Source organism: Medicago sativa, chromosome 1, assembly GCF_051527215.1.
Source record: "Medicago sativa cultivar Bolivia chromosome 1, Bolivia_mono, whole genome shotgun sequence".
NCBI classification, from domain to species: domain Eukaryota; kingdom Viridiplantae; phylum Streptophyta; class Magnoliopsida; order Fabales; family Fabaceae; genus Medicago; species Medicago sativa.
Genome location: NC_140749.1, coordinates 94984203 through 95002925, shown reverse-complemented (window position 1 = coordinate 95002925; position 18723 = coordinate 94984203). Strand labels below are relative to the sequence as shown.

At 33.9% G+C, this 18723-nt stretch overlaps 1 protein-coding gene across 3 annotated transcripts; it reads right to left on the bottom strand.

The window, feature by feature from the left end:
- Window positions 1-1313: 1313 nt before the first annotated feature.
- Window positions 1314-15370, bottom strand: KU70 (ATP-dependent DNA helicase 2 subunit Ku70-like protein). 3 transcript variants are annotated; one of them, XM_085741036.1, is made up of 16 exons: window positions 15249-15370; window positions 15089-15154; window positions 14288-14645; window positions 13764-14192; window positions 13626-13684; window positions 12757-12890; window positions 12214-12257; window positions 11387-11463; window positions 8702-8849; window positions 8030-8091; window positions 7359-7419; window positions 7111-7203; window positions 6876-6996; window positions 2546-2648; window positions 1898-2081; window positions 1314-1709 (listed from the first exon to the last, which is right to left on the bottom strand). In XM_085741036.1, exons 3-16 carry the CDS (start codon window positions 14561-14563, stop codon window positions 1596-1598), a joined length of 1905 nt encoding a protein of 634 aa, XP_085597162.1. In that variant the 5' UTR covers window positions 14564-14645; window positions 15089-15154; window positions 15249-15370; the 3' UTR covers window positions 1314-1595. The 3 variants fall into 3 exon arrangements, with proteins under 3 accessions (XP_085597162.1, XP_085597161.1, XP_085597163.1); XM_085741035.1 differs by having other exon boundaries at window positions 14288-14640; XM_085741037.1 differs by having other exon boundaries at window positions 14288-14391.
- Window positions 15371-18723: the final 3353 nt, after the last annotated feature.

Here is an 18723-nt window from a genome sequence, read left to right as displayed (position 1 = left end):
TATTTAGATTTTTAATATATTTAGACGGTCATAAATATTTGTGAAAAAAGAAGCATTTGTGAACTTCTTGATCGGACCACTAGAAGGAAGATTGAAACTTTGGTCAATCAATATTCTAGTGTACGGGTGGGTATGAGAAAAGCATGCATGTGTAAATGTGACTGAGCTCTTCCTAAGAGTTTTAACGTTGTTGCACGACCAAGACTGGATTCGAACCTAGGACCTTGGTTAAGAAAGAGACCCGTTCCATCTCATTTAAGCGCTCTTGGGTAGTGGACATCCATCACAAATATGATGATTTTAAAAATATTTTTTTTCTTCTTTGTATTTGACTCCGCATAAAAAAATTTGTTAGCATCGTCACTGCGGCCAATCAAATCCTAACTGACTGAAAAATTGCATGTTTGTTCAGACATCTTTTTTGTTTTTGTCAAAGTTTGTTCAGACATCTATTTCTGGTTATTTTATATATTCCTGATATCAAAGATGAAACATTCTGATATATTTTTCTTTCAAATTGTCTGATCGTTTGCATGTCAAATTTGATATTTATCATCAAATTTGATCATTTTCAATAGGGTTAATTATGTTTCTAGTCCCTATAAAATAGCGACCTTGTAAGTTTAGTCCCTACTTAATTTTAATAGCATTTTTAGTCCCTAATTTTGTTTTTCTGCACTGAGTATTAGTCTCTACTCAATTCAAATTTGTTTAATTTATGCTTAAACTCTTAAATTTTTGAACAATTTTTTGCAGACATGTTTAGAACATTACTAAAAGTTCGTCCGCAAAAAATTATTGCAAAATTTGATTTTTACATCCAAATTTTATTACTTTTTATCTTTAACTTTTGTCGTTTTAAAAAATTCATATTTAATTCATTTCATGTCAGAAAATTCTAAATTTTAGTAAACGAACCTTTCATAGTGTTCTAATCTTGTCTCAAAAAAATCGTTCAAAAATTTAAGAGTTTAAGGATAATTAATCAAACTTTGTTTTAGCAGGGACTAAAATTATAAGTAAATTTTTTTTTATAGGGACTAAACTTACAAGGTCGCTATTTTATAGGGACTAGAAACATAATTAACCCTTTTCAATATTCAGATATTGACTTGTTTGTATAATTGTTGATTGTTGATTCCTATTCTGGTTATTTTGCTTCCAATTACACGATCTTTATGAATCTCATTTCCGTAATGATTCAAATGAAGATTGTGATTTACTTATTGTTTTTCTTTTCATTTTTTTTCTTTCTATTCCATATTAAGAATATTCAGTGTCATGGAGTAAGATTGGAAGTGATTGAACAGATATTTTAGATATGAATGATAAGGACATTAATGTTTTGTTTAGAGACTTTGTCTTTGCTGATGATTTTAGAAAATATGATGACATGTGATGTCATGATAGATTTTAACATGCCATGTTAATACTTCAAAAAAAAAAAATGTCATGTCAATAACATCTTCCCTGCTGTTTGTCTTGTAGATTAATCTAGTATAAGTACAATCCAGTCTATAATCCAAAATCGGGTCAGGAACAACACACAAGAAAACGGCAGTTTAACAGTAGTCAAATGCTGGTCCTTTTCTTGCTCATTTTCCCATATGAGTTAATATTCGGCTAACTAAAGCTTCCTTCTTCCCAGAAACAGGAAGATTGTGTCCTGTAAGATAATATTTTAACTCCACCACTGTCAAATCCTTCAACTGCAAAACAAGATCAAATGATTCAGTGTCAACAATTAAAAAAGTTAGAACAAAAGTGGTGCTAACTATGCAACTGAATTTGAAAATGTTGCATGGCCCCGTACCCATTGGCTTAAAGTTTAAGCAAACCTGCTAGTCCCAAATTTATCAAACCAAAAGCACTATGCAAAATAAATTTCAAGGTTTACCTTTCCAGTATCAGCGAGCTCACCCCAATCATAGTTCTCACACTCTTTCATAGCAAACTCAGCATGCGCTTTTCGTTTCTTGGAGGCTTCAGTTGGCTTTCCAGTGCCAAGCTCACTTTCCTCATCATAATTCTCCCCGTATACAGAGGACTTGAATTCTTCTAATGCCCTGACCACTCCTGGTCTGCAGGCGATTGTAAGAAAGATTAATAATTTCATACTGATAGTCTTGTGAACAAATCTTTTATCTTTTCCAGTGAAGAGAGAAAGGGCCAAACAGGAAATAAAAAAAGAACGCTGCAAAAAACAATCTTTCTAACACTTGTACCAAATGGTTGAAACTTATATGGGTACCATCAAATTTAAGTGGAACACAAAATTTAGTGAGACCTATTTGAGTTTCAACCAACAGGAGAAAGTATATTAAGAAGTCTGTCAATGGCAAATGTTCGTAATTAGTTGTTAGACTAGTTTTTTCCTCCTTCGTCCGAGTTTGAACGCAAGCTCAAACCATTACCCCCCCCAAATATATTAAGAAGTCTGTTGCATATAATACTAATAAAAAAGGTAGAATTTCTTCCATCTCTGGTCACAGTCTGAAAATCAAACAATAAAATATTAATTACATCAACAAAACCTTGTGCTTACCTGGACAAGCCTTCTTCATCAGGTAATGTTTCATCTTTGATTTCAGGAATATCATCCTCTTCCAGAGCTAATGCCTGCAATACTGCATAGTGTCTCTGCAAGGCTGAAAAAACAAGAATAGTAAACACTAGGAAAATTATAACATCTACAAATATGAAGCATACTAGTTACTGATGATATATCAGGGGGACCATGCACGTATAAGAAAGCACATGAGGAACACTTTTTGAGTAAATCTTGACCATGCAACCGTATATGTATGATCAAGATGAAAAGTTATCTAATAGTCACATGACCATTTTGTAAAGTCAAAGTGACCGCATAGGAAATTCACATGATTTTATGTTTTAATATTGACTATTCATGATTTGGTTCAACGGCAAAGAGTTACTCCTCACATTAAATGAAAAAAAAAAAAGATATTTTAACATCAAATTCCGACATCAATTTGGATGGTTCAAATGGGCAGCCTGGTGCACTAAAGCTCCCACATACGGAGGGTCCAGGAAGGGGTCCCACCATAACCATTAGGTGTATTGTACGCAGTCCTACCCTGTTTTTTTACCTAAGAGGTTGTTTCCAAGAGTTCAACCTGTGACCTTTCAGTCACGTGACAACAACTTTACCGTTGCACCAAGGCCCCCCCTGGTTAATGCAGGTCAAATATACGGTTAATTATGTCCAGTGGATGGTTAATGAATATTACAAGATGTCACAACTCCTTATCCATCCACAAAATATAGTTAACCACAACTTCTAAAGTCACTACCCACAATTTTCTAGTGTTCAAATATACACATATCCATTGACCATTCAAATATACATGATTTTCAAGTGTGTAAGTATGCATGATACTCGTTAACCAGGATTTATGAAATTTTGGTTAGTGACATTCAAAATTGTGGTTGATTGTGTTCAGTTGATGATTAGACCGTCAATCTATTCCTAAGGGCACAAATGCCCTCCATAAAGGCTTAGGCACCCTCTGGAAGGGCTCCTGAAGCCTAGGAGCGTTCCCCCAGGGACGCTGCCTCAACAAGCATATGAAGCACTGTACAATAACTCTTACAAACAATTAACCTTATAGATTCATCACTTCGCCTTGTCCACAGACTCGTGCTAGGGGGGCTGTGGACCGTCAATCAATTCCTAAAGGCACAAATGCCCCCCAGAAAGGCTTGGGCGCCGTCTGGAAGGGCTCCTGAAGCCTAGGCACGTTCCCGGGCGCCGCCTCAACAGACTTCTAGAAGCTTCTAGAGCACTGTAAAAAGACTTAAGGCCCAGGTTGCTTGGGGCTTAAGTCACGAGAAAACAAGCCCACAAAGGCTATAAATACCCCTCTTGAGAGCATTCTCAAGGCATGACCTAAACAGACTAAACCCTAGTTTTAGATATTGTACTCACTGCAAGTACAATGATTAATGTGTTGTGGCGCCTTATTATATTCATTAACCATCCATTGAACATAATGAAGTATTTAAATTATGTTAACCATTGGAATTTAATGTCAATTTCGTGTCAAAATAACACAACTCGAAAAAGAAAGCTATCTCACTTGATACATCAAACACATGCATCGCACACACCTGCACGCCCATTAAGACACCCACACATGAAGTAAGACATATTAAGGGGAAATATGAAAAAATCTAGCTTAAATGGTTTGGATAGGCAAGCAGAAAACCAACAAAGGCTCCAGCAATGTTGCCAAATGGCAGCCATGGCATTATGGCATGGTAGAATATTATAATAGAAGGCCATGGCATGGCAGATTTTGCAAGGTTATCCGTGACAGCCACTTTTCATATGGTAACATGGTATTCCTGGCGGAAATGGCAGAAGAATAAACCATAAAGGAAAATGCTTAATCTTGTGATACCATATCCAACCAGATCATCATCATTGACCTTTTTGATGAAAAAGCCAATGGTGACCAGATTCTGGGTGAATGGGTTTGCTGGAGGCAAAGGATTGTCATTTGATTCTTTAGGTGGAGATTGTTGTCAAAATCCCGACTTAAATCCTAAAATCCAGGATTTTGCGACTTTTTTACCTTCAACGACTCAAATCCATGGTAGAATCCCAAAATAGACAAAATCCACCGATTTTGATTGCGATTTTACAATTTCTTATAAACGAAGTCATTTATGACTATATACCATTTATAACATATAACATATATTTAGTATTAATTTTTTTGGATAAAATCCATCAATTTTGATTGCGATTTTACAATTTTCTATATCGATTCTACAAAAGTCCTTGAGTAAAATCCTTTGATTTTGATTGCGATTTTACGAGTCCCGGTTTTGCTATTCCCTTTCGACCTGAAGTCCCGATTTTGACAACCGAGGAACTTGTGCTCATTGATCAGTCAAAAAAGTTTTATTGTCTCGTCGGGACTATTGTGTTAGCGGCCAACACTCGGGTGGGATTTAGTCCCACATCGAATAGATAGGATTCTTGAGAATAGTTTATAAAGAGGAGGCAATCCTCACCGTACAAGCCTGTTTTGTAAGGATGAGTTAGGCCTCGATATTCGTTACATATTGCGCTCTGCTTATTGAAGAGAAACCAAGTGTGGTTTGAAATTTAGAAGTTGGAATCAACTTTATAGTCTGTATACAGACCATCATCATCTAGGGATTGGGGTACTCATTTCCTCTTTCTCTATGTATTATTGATGAAATAAATTCAATTGTTTTAAAGGTGAAAAGGAGATTCTTCCCAAGGTAAACTGGCTCATGGATTTCTGCGCGGAGCTTCAGGCTCCGTGGTTTTTATGGAGATACTTATAAAGTTGTATTCGGTTGTATATTATGCTGCAACTCAAATGAACACAACACAAATTCTTGAGACCCAAGATGATGGCAATTACAGAACGATGGCAATGATGGAAAAATGGTAAGTAGGATGTAGAGGACTGTAAAACTCGTGCCAAGTTGGTAGCGGCAACAGATCAAAACGCTCTGCAGACGGGAGAGATTGTTATAGGGGTCGCAGATGTTACTATTTTGGAGCAGTGTTGATGCACGATTGAAATCTATACTTTTTTATTTATAAAAACCCATAAGTCATGGGGTAGTAGGCATGCGGGCAACACACATTCTTGCTTTTCATGAAAGTGTCATTCATGAGAAATAGCGGCACTGAACTGGGAAAAAGAAGGCCAGAGCCCAGCTTATTGTAATTCGAACATGAGAAAATGTGAGGGGGAAAATAGCAACAAAAGAAAACATGGAGAACCTCAGTGTGTTTGAGACATGAGAAATGCTTCAGAATTTTATTATGATAAGAATATGTCAAATACGAGTCTAACCTAACTAGCTTTTAGTTACTTAACTGACTGCACCTAAAATAATCTTCTAGAAACAAAAGAAACTATCAAAGAAATGCAGAAACTGCAAGAAGCTGTTGCATTGGAACACTAATCAGCAAACAACAAATCAGAAAGAAAAAAGCACGTGACACAAATAATACAATAGTGTGCTCTAACACAGATTATTTCTCCCTATAAACCATGACCCATAAAACCTTAATCCAAAAAACACTTACCCTCGAGTCATCAAAACTCTAAACGTCTAATCTTACTCAATACTAATATACTTAACCTCCCTTCTCACCGTTACATTAAGCCCAAGTAAGAGAAGTTGAGCATATAAAGAATACTCTAATAAACTGGGGTAGAGGAAAACCTATGAACATCAATACAAGTAACATTTAATTTCTTCTAAAAAAATCTTAGCTTATACCATTGGAGTTTTTTCTTCAATCAAATAAATAAGATGAACAAGATTTGGTGAAATATTGAATAGAAGTGCAAAACTGCTACTAGGTAGAAGCAAAAATTATTAAGCCACTATATACAGAAATTCTTAAAATTTACTCAACCTTTACAAAACTGGCTTGTAAGGTGAGGGATGCGTCCCAATTACAAACATATTTTCAGGCCATATCTCATTTGATGAGGTATACACTCCTCACACCCAAAACTAGGCAACTGGTGTGTGACCCAAGTGGCTCGATAGCTGGTGGCCCAACGGATCTTGGATTCTCTAACACCATCTTAAAATTTGAGTGACCCTTACAAAATTGGCTTGTAAGAGGTTTCAAATCAATAGTCTATAATTCAGGTGAGGTAAGTGCAGGACTTTAAGGAGGTTTGTATAAAGATGACATAATGCAGTGGATGTGAGAGTAATTGACTATATAAATCAAATTATAGCATTTCAATAATTAAACTAACAAAGGATTACAATAAAGGTTACTAAAAGTATAAACACAACATCGTCAACTTAGCAGAGCGGCTGAGCAAGAGGAAGAAGCTTACCAGGGTTGGTGATTTGGAATACAGAAAAATCTTTCAAGTCCAAACGCTTGATTAAATCAGCTGCCCTTTTTATTTGATCATCACTTGCTTTAGTCACCACCCCACTAGTATCTGAATAACGCTGCAGAAATATGTCATGTCTTAATAATAAATTCATTTTTAAAACATCAAACTTGGTTTTCTCTAGTATGATGATTGAAGTTTAAAGACAACTTCAACTATTGCAGTTCTCTACCTCTTCAACAAGTCTAATGTCATCAGAATACGGAAGATAAATCATGTGCATTCCAGGCGGCTCAATCTGACCACCAGATTGGATAACCTCATCCTACAATCATGGACAAATGAGTATACGAGAAAATGCAAGGCAGTCATGTTGTTCAAGGATTTTATTTAAACTAAAACACCACATGCAAGCTCTTGAACTCAATGATTCTAGACATTGTATAATGAGAAAACATTGTAATGTTCAACATATTGTACCTGCGCAATAAGGGCGACCAATTGAGGTTGAGATGAACTACCACTAAATGCAACTGCAAAACTAAAAGGAACACAAGGGTATTACTTTGATTAGTAATTATTAACTCGCTAGTTAACAAATCATTTGATATCAGCTACGTCCTAATCACGAAACTACAATACTAAACATGTGCTAGCGGTTTTAGTAAGATGTTTAGTTAACCATAATACTACTAAACATGTGTGAGCGGTTTTAGCAAGATGTTTAGTTAACCATAATATCTTTGTCACACTTATACATGTGAGTATGCATAGTATCTTTCTTTCCCTTTTTCTACTGTGTAACCAGCCATTAATAGGCAAGATTAGTTGATCTTGAGTGTATTCAACACTAAAATCTCAAATTCTACTTCACATAAACAACCGATCTTACAGGTAAAAGAAATCACGAATATTCAGAGTAGTCCCTCTCAAACCCTTACATGCTCCCAACCTAACCTACTATAAAATGATGTGGGTTGCCTTTGCCTGCATATTTTTATCAAATTAGCCAACCCACCTAGTCTGCTTTTCTGCATGTTAGGGAAACTCAAAACACTTTGCTAACACTACACTAAACATAGACATGACTAAAAGGATGTGATAGTGCAGCTGAAGAGAACCATTGTTGTAAGGAATCAATAATACTATACCGGTTGAGCTGTACCATGGACCTATGAAGGGCAATGAAGGTGCACATGCTAGCATCTGTACCCTGCAAAACAAAAAGAGGCATGACAAGGAAAACATTAAAGAAAGAGAAAATGAAACTAAATATAGAATCATATACTATACATTTTGTGCAATTACATGTCAAAGCATTTCCAAAATACCAATAGATAGATCACTTGTTGAGAATAGTACTTAACAGCATATAACCCATTCGTTAAGCTGAAGGCATATAAGCATATATGTATTTCTATAACATGGAATGGAACTTTAAATTGAGGGAAAGTCACAGTTAGCAAATTTGTCAGAGCAGTTTAAACAAAATTTCATGTGGTGAAATCTCATCAGAGGGCATCACAATGTTGATGCTCAAGATTGATTGATATTTTTTTTTTGAAGAGGCTAAATCAGCCCACCTAAATTGGCACCAGAGAGAATCGAACCTACCTGAGACCTCGAGGAGGAGCACACTCCCAGGTCCCAAGCCAATTACCACTAGGCCAACCCAAGTGGGTTCAAGTTTGATTGATATTAAACAATATCAAAAGTAAAGGATAAGACATCCACACCAAGCAGAGAAGTTGCGATTAAAAACAAAAATTACTGATGACTAAAGATGTAATCAACAGTTTATTGATGACTAGAAGAACAGTAACCTCGTCACTGGGATAAAGGAAAGTTGATGGCTTCAAGTTGTAATAATCTCTCAAGCAGCTTAGTGGCTTGAACCCTAAAAGATGTAGATGTCCGGTAGCAACTCTCTTAATTTCAGATAGCTCCTTCATAGAAAATATAATATTCTGGCTGGAAAAATATAAAAAACATATTATATTTATTATAAATATAATTATAATTACAAACAAAAGGAGACAACACAATATCAAAACAAACATTTGAGGTATTTCATCAAGCATGCCATTAGCATATTTATTGCAGCGTATAATAAACCAACCACACTCAACAAATTGACGTTACATACACCACTTTCATCTAATTCATCCACCGACTAATTGTCAATTTCAAAAAATTCCTAAATTTTCCCTCAGTAATTTATTTGGACAATTTTAACATTCTACAATCTATTTCAAAGAAAAAAATACCAACAACCTTTCTCCTCTCAGTAAAATTCATTACAGCACACATCAGCACCCTCATTTTAATTTTTTCGTTCCGGAAACTGGGTTTACTTTTGCAGTCCAGATACATGGAGTTTTCAAAAAAATTAGTTTCTGAAAAACATTCTATATTGCATCTCAAACTCGGATAGATGAAGTTTCCAAAATTATATTAGTATCCATTGCATTGCAAATTTTATGCAAGCTTGATAAACTATTGTATCTGGAAACTAAACGCTGCCCTTTGGTGAAAAGGCGTGTCGTTGTAAGGATTACACTACTTATGAACTTGATAGATGGAAAGGCGTTGATCGGTTCTATTTTGATGCATAGGTAAAGGGAAAATAAAATATGTGTTTTAGAGCAGAAGTGGTGCAACATTTAATAAAGATGTCTTAAATTGTTAGTATAAATCTATGAAGCACGGAGACTCGTCGAATAAGCCGTTTCCCGGCGTGTCCGACACCGACAGGACACTGACACATATAATTAAACTGAATTATATGATTTTCTTAAATTATTAACGGTGTCGGCGTGTTAGTGTCCGTGTCGTGTCCCGTGTCCATGTCTGTATATGTGCTTCATAGGTAACCATTGAATTGCAATTTTCTGTAAGCTTCACAAACTATTGTATCCATAAACCCATGGATGGAAGTTTTGAAAACTCCATGTATCTAGTTTTCTATAAAAAATAAAAATAAAAAATGAGGGTACAGTAATGGCTTGCACGGAGGTCGGAGAGGACAAAGGGCATAGGGATATTTTTGGAAGAAGAGTACTAGGAACACTCTCTCCAACACTCACTATTATTGAGTGAAATCATTGTGGGTCGTATACTTTAGAAATGGGTCTCACATAAAGTGGTGGGACCTATCAAAATTTCACCATTAAATGAGCCAGTGTTAGAGAGAGTGTTGAAAAGAGAGTGTTCCTAGCACTCCTCTTTTTGGAAATATGTAAGGGAAATGATTAAATTGGGTAGTGTAAATAACAGTGTCTATATCTATTATAAGGGGTAATTTGGGATTTTAAAAATAAATAAAAATTAGACGATGAATAAGATAAGTGTCGTGTATTTTGTTTTACTACAGAAGTGTGGTGAATGTAATGTAAATCAACCTGTTTATTAACCGTCAAAGGAAAACATGTCGGCAAAACATGAAAATAGAAATAAACCAAATCTTTATGAGATTCAACAAATTTTACATCGGCTAACGTCTCTACCTAGGCGTTGGACCAGCTATGTAACACAACATAGGCAAAGCTTTATAAGACATTGTGATAAGCATTTAAGCCCTTAGTGAACTCTCCCTTAAAAGTTAGCTATCAAGGAAAAAGAACCGAGACATTTCAGTATTTCATCAAGCATCTCATACTACTTGATGTGGGACTTGGGTCCTCCATATTACCCAAGTCCCTATCATAGCAACACCCCTGAGAGCCGGCGTTCCGGCGAATGCACTCTACGATCTTTTACTCGGACTTTTCAGTCATCCCCTCGGTAATCAAAGACACTTGTGATCGGTATGCGCTGCAAAATGTCTAACACATCCACTTTTGCATGGCTATGACCATGGGCCCTTAATTCCCACTTATAAACAAATTTATTTTTCAATCTTTCTTTTGAGTGTTTGAAACACTCATGTAAGCCACTGGTTTCCCATCTTGCATTAGAAATGCCTCGATTCTTTTCCCTGGTGCATCAAATTCTATCACAAAGGTGTTTTAAAATTTTGGAATGCTATCACTATGATTAGCTTTCTTAAGTTGCTCAAATGGTTCCTATTTGAGCATCTTCCACCCAACAGAAGTTGTCTTTCTTAAGCTGTTGGGTGAGGTGATATGCTATTCTTCCATAATTCTACACAAATTTTATGTAGTATCTCAGCTGATCCCAACAAAATCAGAGATATGGTGGAGTGGGCTCAGGATGTGAAGGGTTTAGAGGACATAGTGCTAACTGTGCTAAAGCGAGGTATTAGACATTTTATGGTGCATACCGATCAAAAGAATCTTTGATTAGAGGGGCTGGCTGTAAAAACTGAGTAAAGGGTAGTAGAGTGCATTCACCTGAGCGTCGGCTCTTAGGGACTTGAGTATATTGTAGAGACTGTAGGGTTGCTATTTTTTCTAAATCCAATCTAAATAGGGCAACAGTGATTAAAAATTGACCAAAGAATCAAAATTATAGTATTCAAATAAGATAAAAAAGAATAAAATGCATACTTTTTATAAGGATGAAACCGTCTGGTAGATTCTTCTATCAATGCACCGGTATCAGCACAAATGAAAGTTCTTTCACTCTGGACCACCAAACTAGTCACAATCATTTTCTTAAGCATTTTTTTATAACATTCAGCATTATGGTCTGACTAAAAGAATATAATCACAGGAAATTTAGGCGATTTATACCGGCTAAAAGAATATAAACAAAGAAAATTCAGGAGGCTTATGATCCAACAAAAAGGCATGATTGCAGAGAGACCAACGGGAAATATACAATGCAACAGTATGTGTATAGTGGTTTGGCTTTCTCAAAGCTATCAAAGTCATACTGGTGTTATTGAATTGCGGTCATGGCGGCGCCATGGCGCCTACCGGTGACTGATTTTGAGGTTGCCAATATGGTGAATGGTGGCCAAACTCCGACCATATTCCACCATACCCTACCATAACAGCGCCTTAAGGCGGCTGAAATTTCGGAATTTCGGGACCACTCAGTCATAATAAATCATAAGTATTCTTTCTATACAGTTACATTCATATCCTCCAACAAAATTCTAGAATCTAGAATCACTTTAAAATTCTGTTTTTTGTGTATTTATATAGAATAGGTATGGGACGGGTACAAGGACCCTTTCAAGTTTCAACCAAGGGATATTATAACCTTGCCATCGAAATTTTAAATGTATGGCATCATTTAATTAACATAACTGACACTGCTGAGTGGAAAAAGGCTTTGATTGTTGTCATTGTTTGATGAGTGAATTAAGAATTTATGCTGTAACATAGAAAATAGATTGTTTAGAAGTTAAGGTTATAACATTCATCACCTTCAAAGGAAGATTAGTAATAGAATCAAGCCATGTGATTGCTCCTACACATCAAAAGTATAAACTGTCATTACAACATAAGCTGAAATTTGCAAGCTATTAGGACAGATTTAGAGATTAATGAGTTGGACTGAAATATGGTTTATGATAGAACACTATGGCGTAATTTGATCCATGTATTAGGATAAGGCTTGATTGTTGTTGTTGTGAAAAACTTAAAATGGGCCTGTTAAGAGTACTGATTAGGGTTGTAATATTCTGCTATTGTATTTTATCTCTGTTTACACTTAGTTCAGTATTAGCCTATAAGTCAGTGACAGGTGTCACTTACTCATTGCACTTATCATGTGCCTATAAATACTTATCCTCTGTTATTCAATCATAATGAGAATCTCTAATTTCCCTCTCTTCTTTCTCTCTCTCCCTTTCTCTCTCTTCTAACTGAATACAGTTACAACCTCTATCAAGGTTTAACAATGACGGTTTCCATTTCTAACAGGGCCATGAGAATCTTTGCGGGGTAAAATTACAAGAAATGCTTACCAGGAGCAGTTGGACGAACTAAAGCATATGAATTAAGTTCAACTGATAGCCCATCAACTATTGTGAATTTAAATTTGTTGACTCTGCGTTTCGAAAACATGCGCTTTCTTAACTGAGCTTTCATATCCTCCAATCTGAAATTGAAATGCAAAATTAGCAACAACAGAAAAAAAAAGAATTTATTGTTTTAAAATATCAAATCCTAGTCCTGGTTTAGACCTCTTAATCATAGTTGCTCTTGTGCAACATAGTAATCCTCATGCAGTAGAAAATGACACCTTTCATTATCTTAAGTATATCAATGTTGTTAATCCAACTATTAAAAAATGAGCTGAATATATTATTAGTTCTCCTAATTTGAAAAGAAAAAAGCTTTCCATAACTTTTGGATCAAGTGCAACAATCTTGGCAAATGCGCGGGATATAAGATCACAAACTTCAAGCACATATGCACCAACGGACGGTATGTTGATGATTGTAGGTTCAGACCCAATATCCATGGGTTTTATCTTAAACCTAAACCCCTATTGTGACTAAATTCCAAGCCCTAACCGAAAAGACAACTTGAAAATAACGTTTCCAACTTGACTAAATTTTCTTTCTTTTTCTTTCTTAATCAGTATAACTTTCTATGCTATGACTATCCAACATAGATGTTCTCAATTCATAACAGATCAGAACCACCATTTACCAACCTCTCTGCATTATAAATTAATACCAATTATAACTTTTCGTATTTGAACTTGCATAGACAGTTTTTAGTATGAATCTAACTAACATCCTAAAGCATACAGAGTCAGACAATGGAAGCAAGTTGAAGCTTGCTACTATCCCTATTAAAAGACAATGTACATAGATAGGTTACATACTTGTTTCCTGCTGAGGCTACAAAGTTAACAAGATCATCGCCTTCCAAGCCAATCAAATCCTGAAAGACATGCAATTAAAAAATGAGGATGAAAATTTGATCTAAAGAGTATGAATTAAGAGAATATATGGGCACATACAACATAGAATTTAGATACGTCAAACGTTTGATCAGGGAAACTGAGGGGAAGAAGTTCAATTGTAATGCCAAGATCCTGTGTGTCTTTAGCTCTCTGCAGTGTTGTTCTTGTCATGTCGGATTTGAAAGGTCCTTTGAGAGAGCCAAAAGGATCATCTTGATTTGTGAACAAAAGTATGCGTTTATCGATTGTCTTTGCAGAGCCTTTACGAAGAAGTGCTTGAGCTACCCAGATAGCATTGTAGAGAGGATTTTCTCTACTTCCGGACATGACACCATGCTGGCTTCCAATGTTTTTGGAAAAAGATTGATGGAGATTATCAAATTGTTTGATAAGTTTAGCTGTTGGTCTGTCAAGATAGTCGGCTCCTTCTTCAGCAACATGAAATACGTAAACACCATTTAGGTCTTGTAAATTCTTCTTTTCTTTCTGCAATGCAAGTAATGTAATATAGGAATAGTAAGAAAGGGGAATAAGGGGATGGGGGGTTTATTAAATAAATGAGTAAGCATAACATTACATACAGTGTTAAAAAAGCATATGGCAATTTGATCTAAGGATTTGTTAATGATCATTGCTTTGAGCGAGTCAGAGATACAGCCAAGGGCAATCTGGAAGTGAGATTCTTCTTCTTCAGATTCAGAAGAAGAAGTGGTAACGAACATGTTAGGAGATGCATCGACAAGGTAAACCACAAATTCTTTGTTGGAATCGTTATTATTTTGGAAAGAATTTTGACCATCAGGATCGTCTTCATCGTCTCTGAAAATATCGTAATCACCTTCCTCTTCACCATCCATTCTTTCTCAAACCCTTATTCTTTTCTTTTCTTTTTGTAGCTACCAGTACTGTCGTACTTCGCACGCCTCACTCACAACTGCACTTTAAATGTATATTTTTAAGGAATATTTAAATAACATATTAAGTTGAAGTAGCTCAACAGGTGACACGTGTCCAAAAGGGTAATTTAGGTTTTACCACAACATCTTCTATTCTTATAGTAAGAAGGATTTGCATCACTTTGTATAAATTGAATATAATATAATCAAAATAATGTCAAAAACAAATATTTGTGCAGTATATAAACAAATATTTTGATTTATCATTCCAATCCTTTGTGGAAAAGCTCATAAGTATCATAAGTATGTCACCAAAATACAATCACAAACATAATTGGCATCATACACTATAAGATTGAACAAAGATCTTTAAAAAGTGCCGAAGAATGAGTAGTACTGGATAATGCAAATTCAGAAAAGTGATTATTAAAACCTTAAAAAAATTGATAAATTGAATAGGAATGAAAAGTAAGAAGAAAGGCTTACACGTTTCTGGGCAACTTTTCTTTAAGAGTGTTCTTCTTTTCTGGGTTCAAAACCGCTTCTTTATAGCTGAAAATCGAAACAAAAATTAAAAGTGAAAAAAGAGTGAAAATACGAAGCATCTTCTTCATAACAACGAATTTGGGTCCTTTCTTAGCTTTACCCATTGTTCTGTGAAATTGACAAACTAGTAGTTGTAGCTTCACTGTAAACGTGAACACTTGCCGAGGTTTCGCTATCCTCTATACACAAACGAAGTGAAGAAGAAATCAAAATTAGGGTTACAACTGATCGATGTTTTTATTTGGTTTTTTATGACCTTCTTTTTCACTCCCTCAACCGGACTCCGACACGGTTCAATTAGCCGGGTTGGTTTGTTTAGTAAAGTTTTTTTTACACTAAAATAATTAGTTAATTAGTAAAGCATATGACAAGTAGAGAAATGATTAGTTATTTTTACACTAAAATAATTTCTAGACCACAATCGCAAGAGTAGTGATATATGTACATTCATTTGGTACAACTTTGTTCACAACTTTAATTTGTTCTCTTCTCATTGATCTAAAACAATAGAGAGAGAGAGAGAGAAAGAGAGAGAAAAGAAGAGAGAAAATAAGAATATAATGTGAGTATTAGAGAGAAAGTTGTCAAAAAATTGTAATAAAATAGTTGTACAAATATCATTTCTCTAATCGCAATAGACCATAATGTGAAAATTCATAGCATAATTGGAACAGCAACAACAACAACTATTTTAAACATAATCGCGACCAAAATATAAAGATTCAGAGCATGATCGCAACAGTAATAACAACATTAAACCATACTTCAAACTATTGGACCAATCTCTATTATAAACATTTGCCTTGCATCAAATAAAAAGTACACTTGGCATTTTCTCATTTCTCATTTCATTTAATGTTTTCTTATCAACCAATAAAATTGAATCATGACTCATTTATGTTTTCTTAGCCAATCAAGATGAATCACGACTCATGTAGTTTTCATCATCCAATCAAAATTGATCATGCCATGATTTTTTTGCTATATATAGACAATTTGTTTTTCATTATTTTCATGTGTTTCTTCCTCCCATAAAAAAATTCATAAAAAAGTATTTTTTGTGTTTTAAAAGCATGGAATTTTAATCACTTGGTTGTAGATTATGGGGTTGATTTCTTTTTTATTTGTATCTAATTGCTAATGTCACTCTCTCAATGTCCCATTGGAGAGCATGTGTCTACATTCTACGAATTCAAGGCGTTCAACAGGAGCAATATAATTTTTAGGCAAGACGATGTTTAATGTTTTGTATTTGATTTAATATAGAATCGAGATGTTAGAGTTTAGATACTTTATGTTGATTGAATATTACTTAATGAATTGATATGTCGAAGAACTAATCTCAGTAAATTCATTTAGCCTTTATCTTTTTTTTTTTTTTTGAGAGGGATTTAGCCTTTATCTATATCTCTATTATAAACATTTGTCTTGCACAAATGTTATATTACACATGAACTTTTATTTGATGAATCTTAATTTGATGTTTTTAAACACATCTCCCGACATGTTACACATCGTCCTAAAGGTTGCATACAATTGGTGCACATCATATAATTTGGGCAAACCTTTTATAATAAGAACACATCACAACTTCATCATGGTTTAATATGACGGCTTTTCACTTATCATAGTTTCTTCAATAGCATGTATCAAAAGCTTCAATCAATCATTGAACAATAATCATGATTTCACGGTTTTTAACTCTAAAGGAATGTGTCATAAAGTCATGGTTTTAAGGAAACATTATTACATTATCTTCAATAACACCTTAATCAAATCAAAACGTACTATACTCATACCCATGTTTATATTTTTTACTGTGAGACATCAACTTCAATATACAAAAAAGAAATCAGTTAATTCAATTTATTTTAACTTCATTATATTAGTTTAATCTATAGTATAAATATTTGTTTAGAAAGATTCTTTTCATTTCATTTAATATCTTTTTGTGCTTGGTTACTTCACTTTATTTGTAGTATATTTATTTATTTATTTTAAAAAAACTGATGCCATAATTTTTTGCAAGGACCATTTCATTCCTCCTAAAATCTAACTAATTCAAATTATTTTTTTATCAATTTGTTTTGATAAAAAGAACTTGGATCCTAAAATTATTCCAGATTCTAAATTATTTAATTATGATGTCATAAGTAGTCACATTTTATTTTTTGATGCAAAATTATGTACAGTAAAAAAATTATGCAAAATTATGTTAACATTTAATCTCATATCAATTGTCCCAATTAATGTAATTAATGGTTTTCTTTGATTTTGATTTTTCCATGATTTGACTATGTACATTGGAGAAAAAAAGTTAATCTTACAACTAATTACCAACATTTGTCATTAAAAAAATCCTTTGTTTTATATGATATCTTTTTTCTTCATTTAGTATATTAAAGATATCACTTTTCAACTGTGATAATGAATAAAATCTTATACCTTTCATTTGTAAATAGTATTTAGGACTGTTTTCAAATAAAATGATAATGAATAAAATCTTATACTCCCTCCGTTTCAAAATGAGTGTCGTTTTAGGTGTTTACACACATATTAAGAAATGCAATGATTAAGATAAAGAGAATGATTATTTTACCAAATTATCCTTATTAACTATTGGTTAGTTTTAAAAGTAATGCATTGGAAGTAGTGTGCATAGTATTAATTGGAGGGTACAATTGAAAAGAAAAAGTTATTATTGCATTGGAAACTGAAAGCGACACTCATTTTGAAACAAATTTTTTTGGCTAAAGCGACACTCATTTTGAAACGGAGGGAGTATCTTTCATTTGTAAATAGTATTCAGGACTGTTTTCAAATAAAAAATAGAAAATTATTGATATTTTAAGCATTTTTTCTAACAATTTTTTTTAAGAAAAAAGAGAAAAATAAAAAAAAAAACTAAAGGACATAAACATAACCCAATTAACAAATATGGACATAAACCGAATTCAAAAAAAGAGGCAACATAATCTTTTCCATTAATTTGAGTGATTGTCTTTGTCCCAAATATTTTTAATGTAATCTTAAATTTCATTTAAAAATATAATAACATTTAATCAAATTAACTTTACCCATAACAACATAGGAGAATCGACATGAATTCTGTCAAAAAAAAAAAAGGGAGAATGGACATGAAATGAAATTAATTTGCGTTGATTTTTTTTTTTTTATGTATGCTGTAGTGCCTTAAACTTTATTGATTTTTTTCAGCTCATTATAGAAGTTTTTTATACGTAGCACCATCATAACAAATTATAGTTTACAATTTTTTTCTTTTGCATCATGAGAATTCATATAAAATTTCCGCTGCATTTTTTTTCTTCTATTTTTCATATCAAAACAATTAATATCTAAGTTAACCATCAAATTATCATCATTGTTGGATTTCTCAACCAATCAAATGGAGTCATGTACTCTTTGCCTTAATTTTCTACCAATTAAAGTAACTAAATCATCATAGTTTTCAATCATACACGTATTTGTTAACAAGTAAACCAAATATATATATTTTTGGCACAATAAATATAACTTCCTAACAAGCAAAATCCTAAAAAAATTCCGCTCAACTT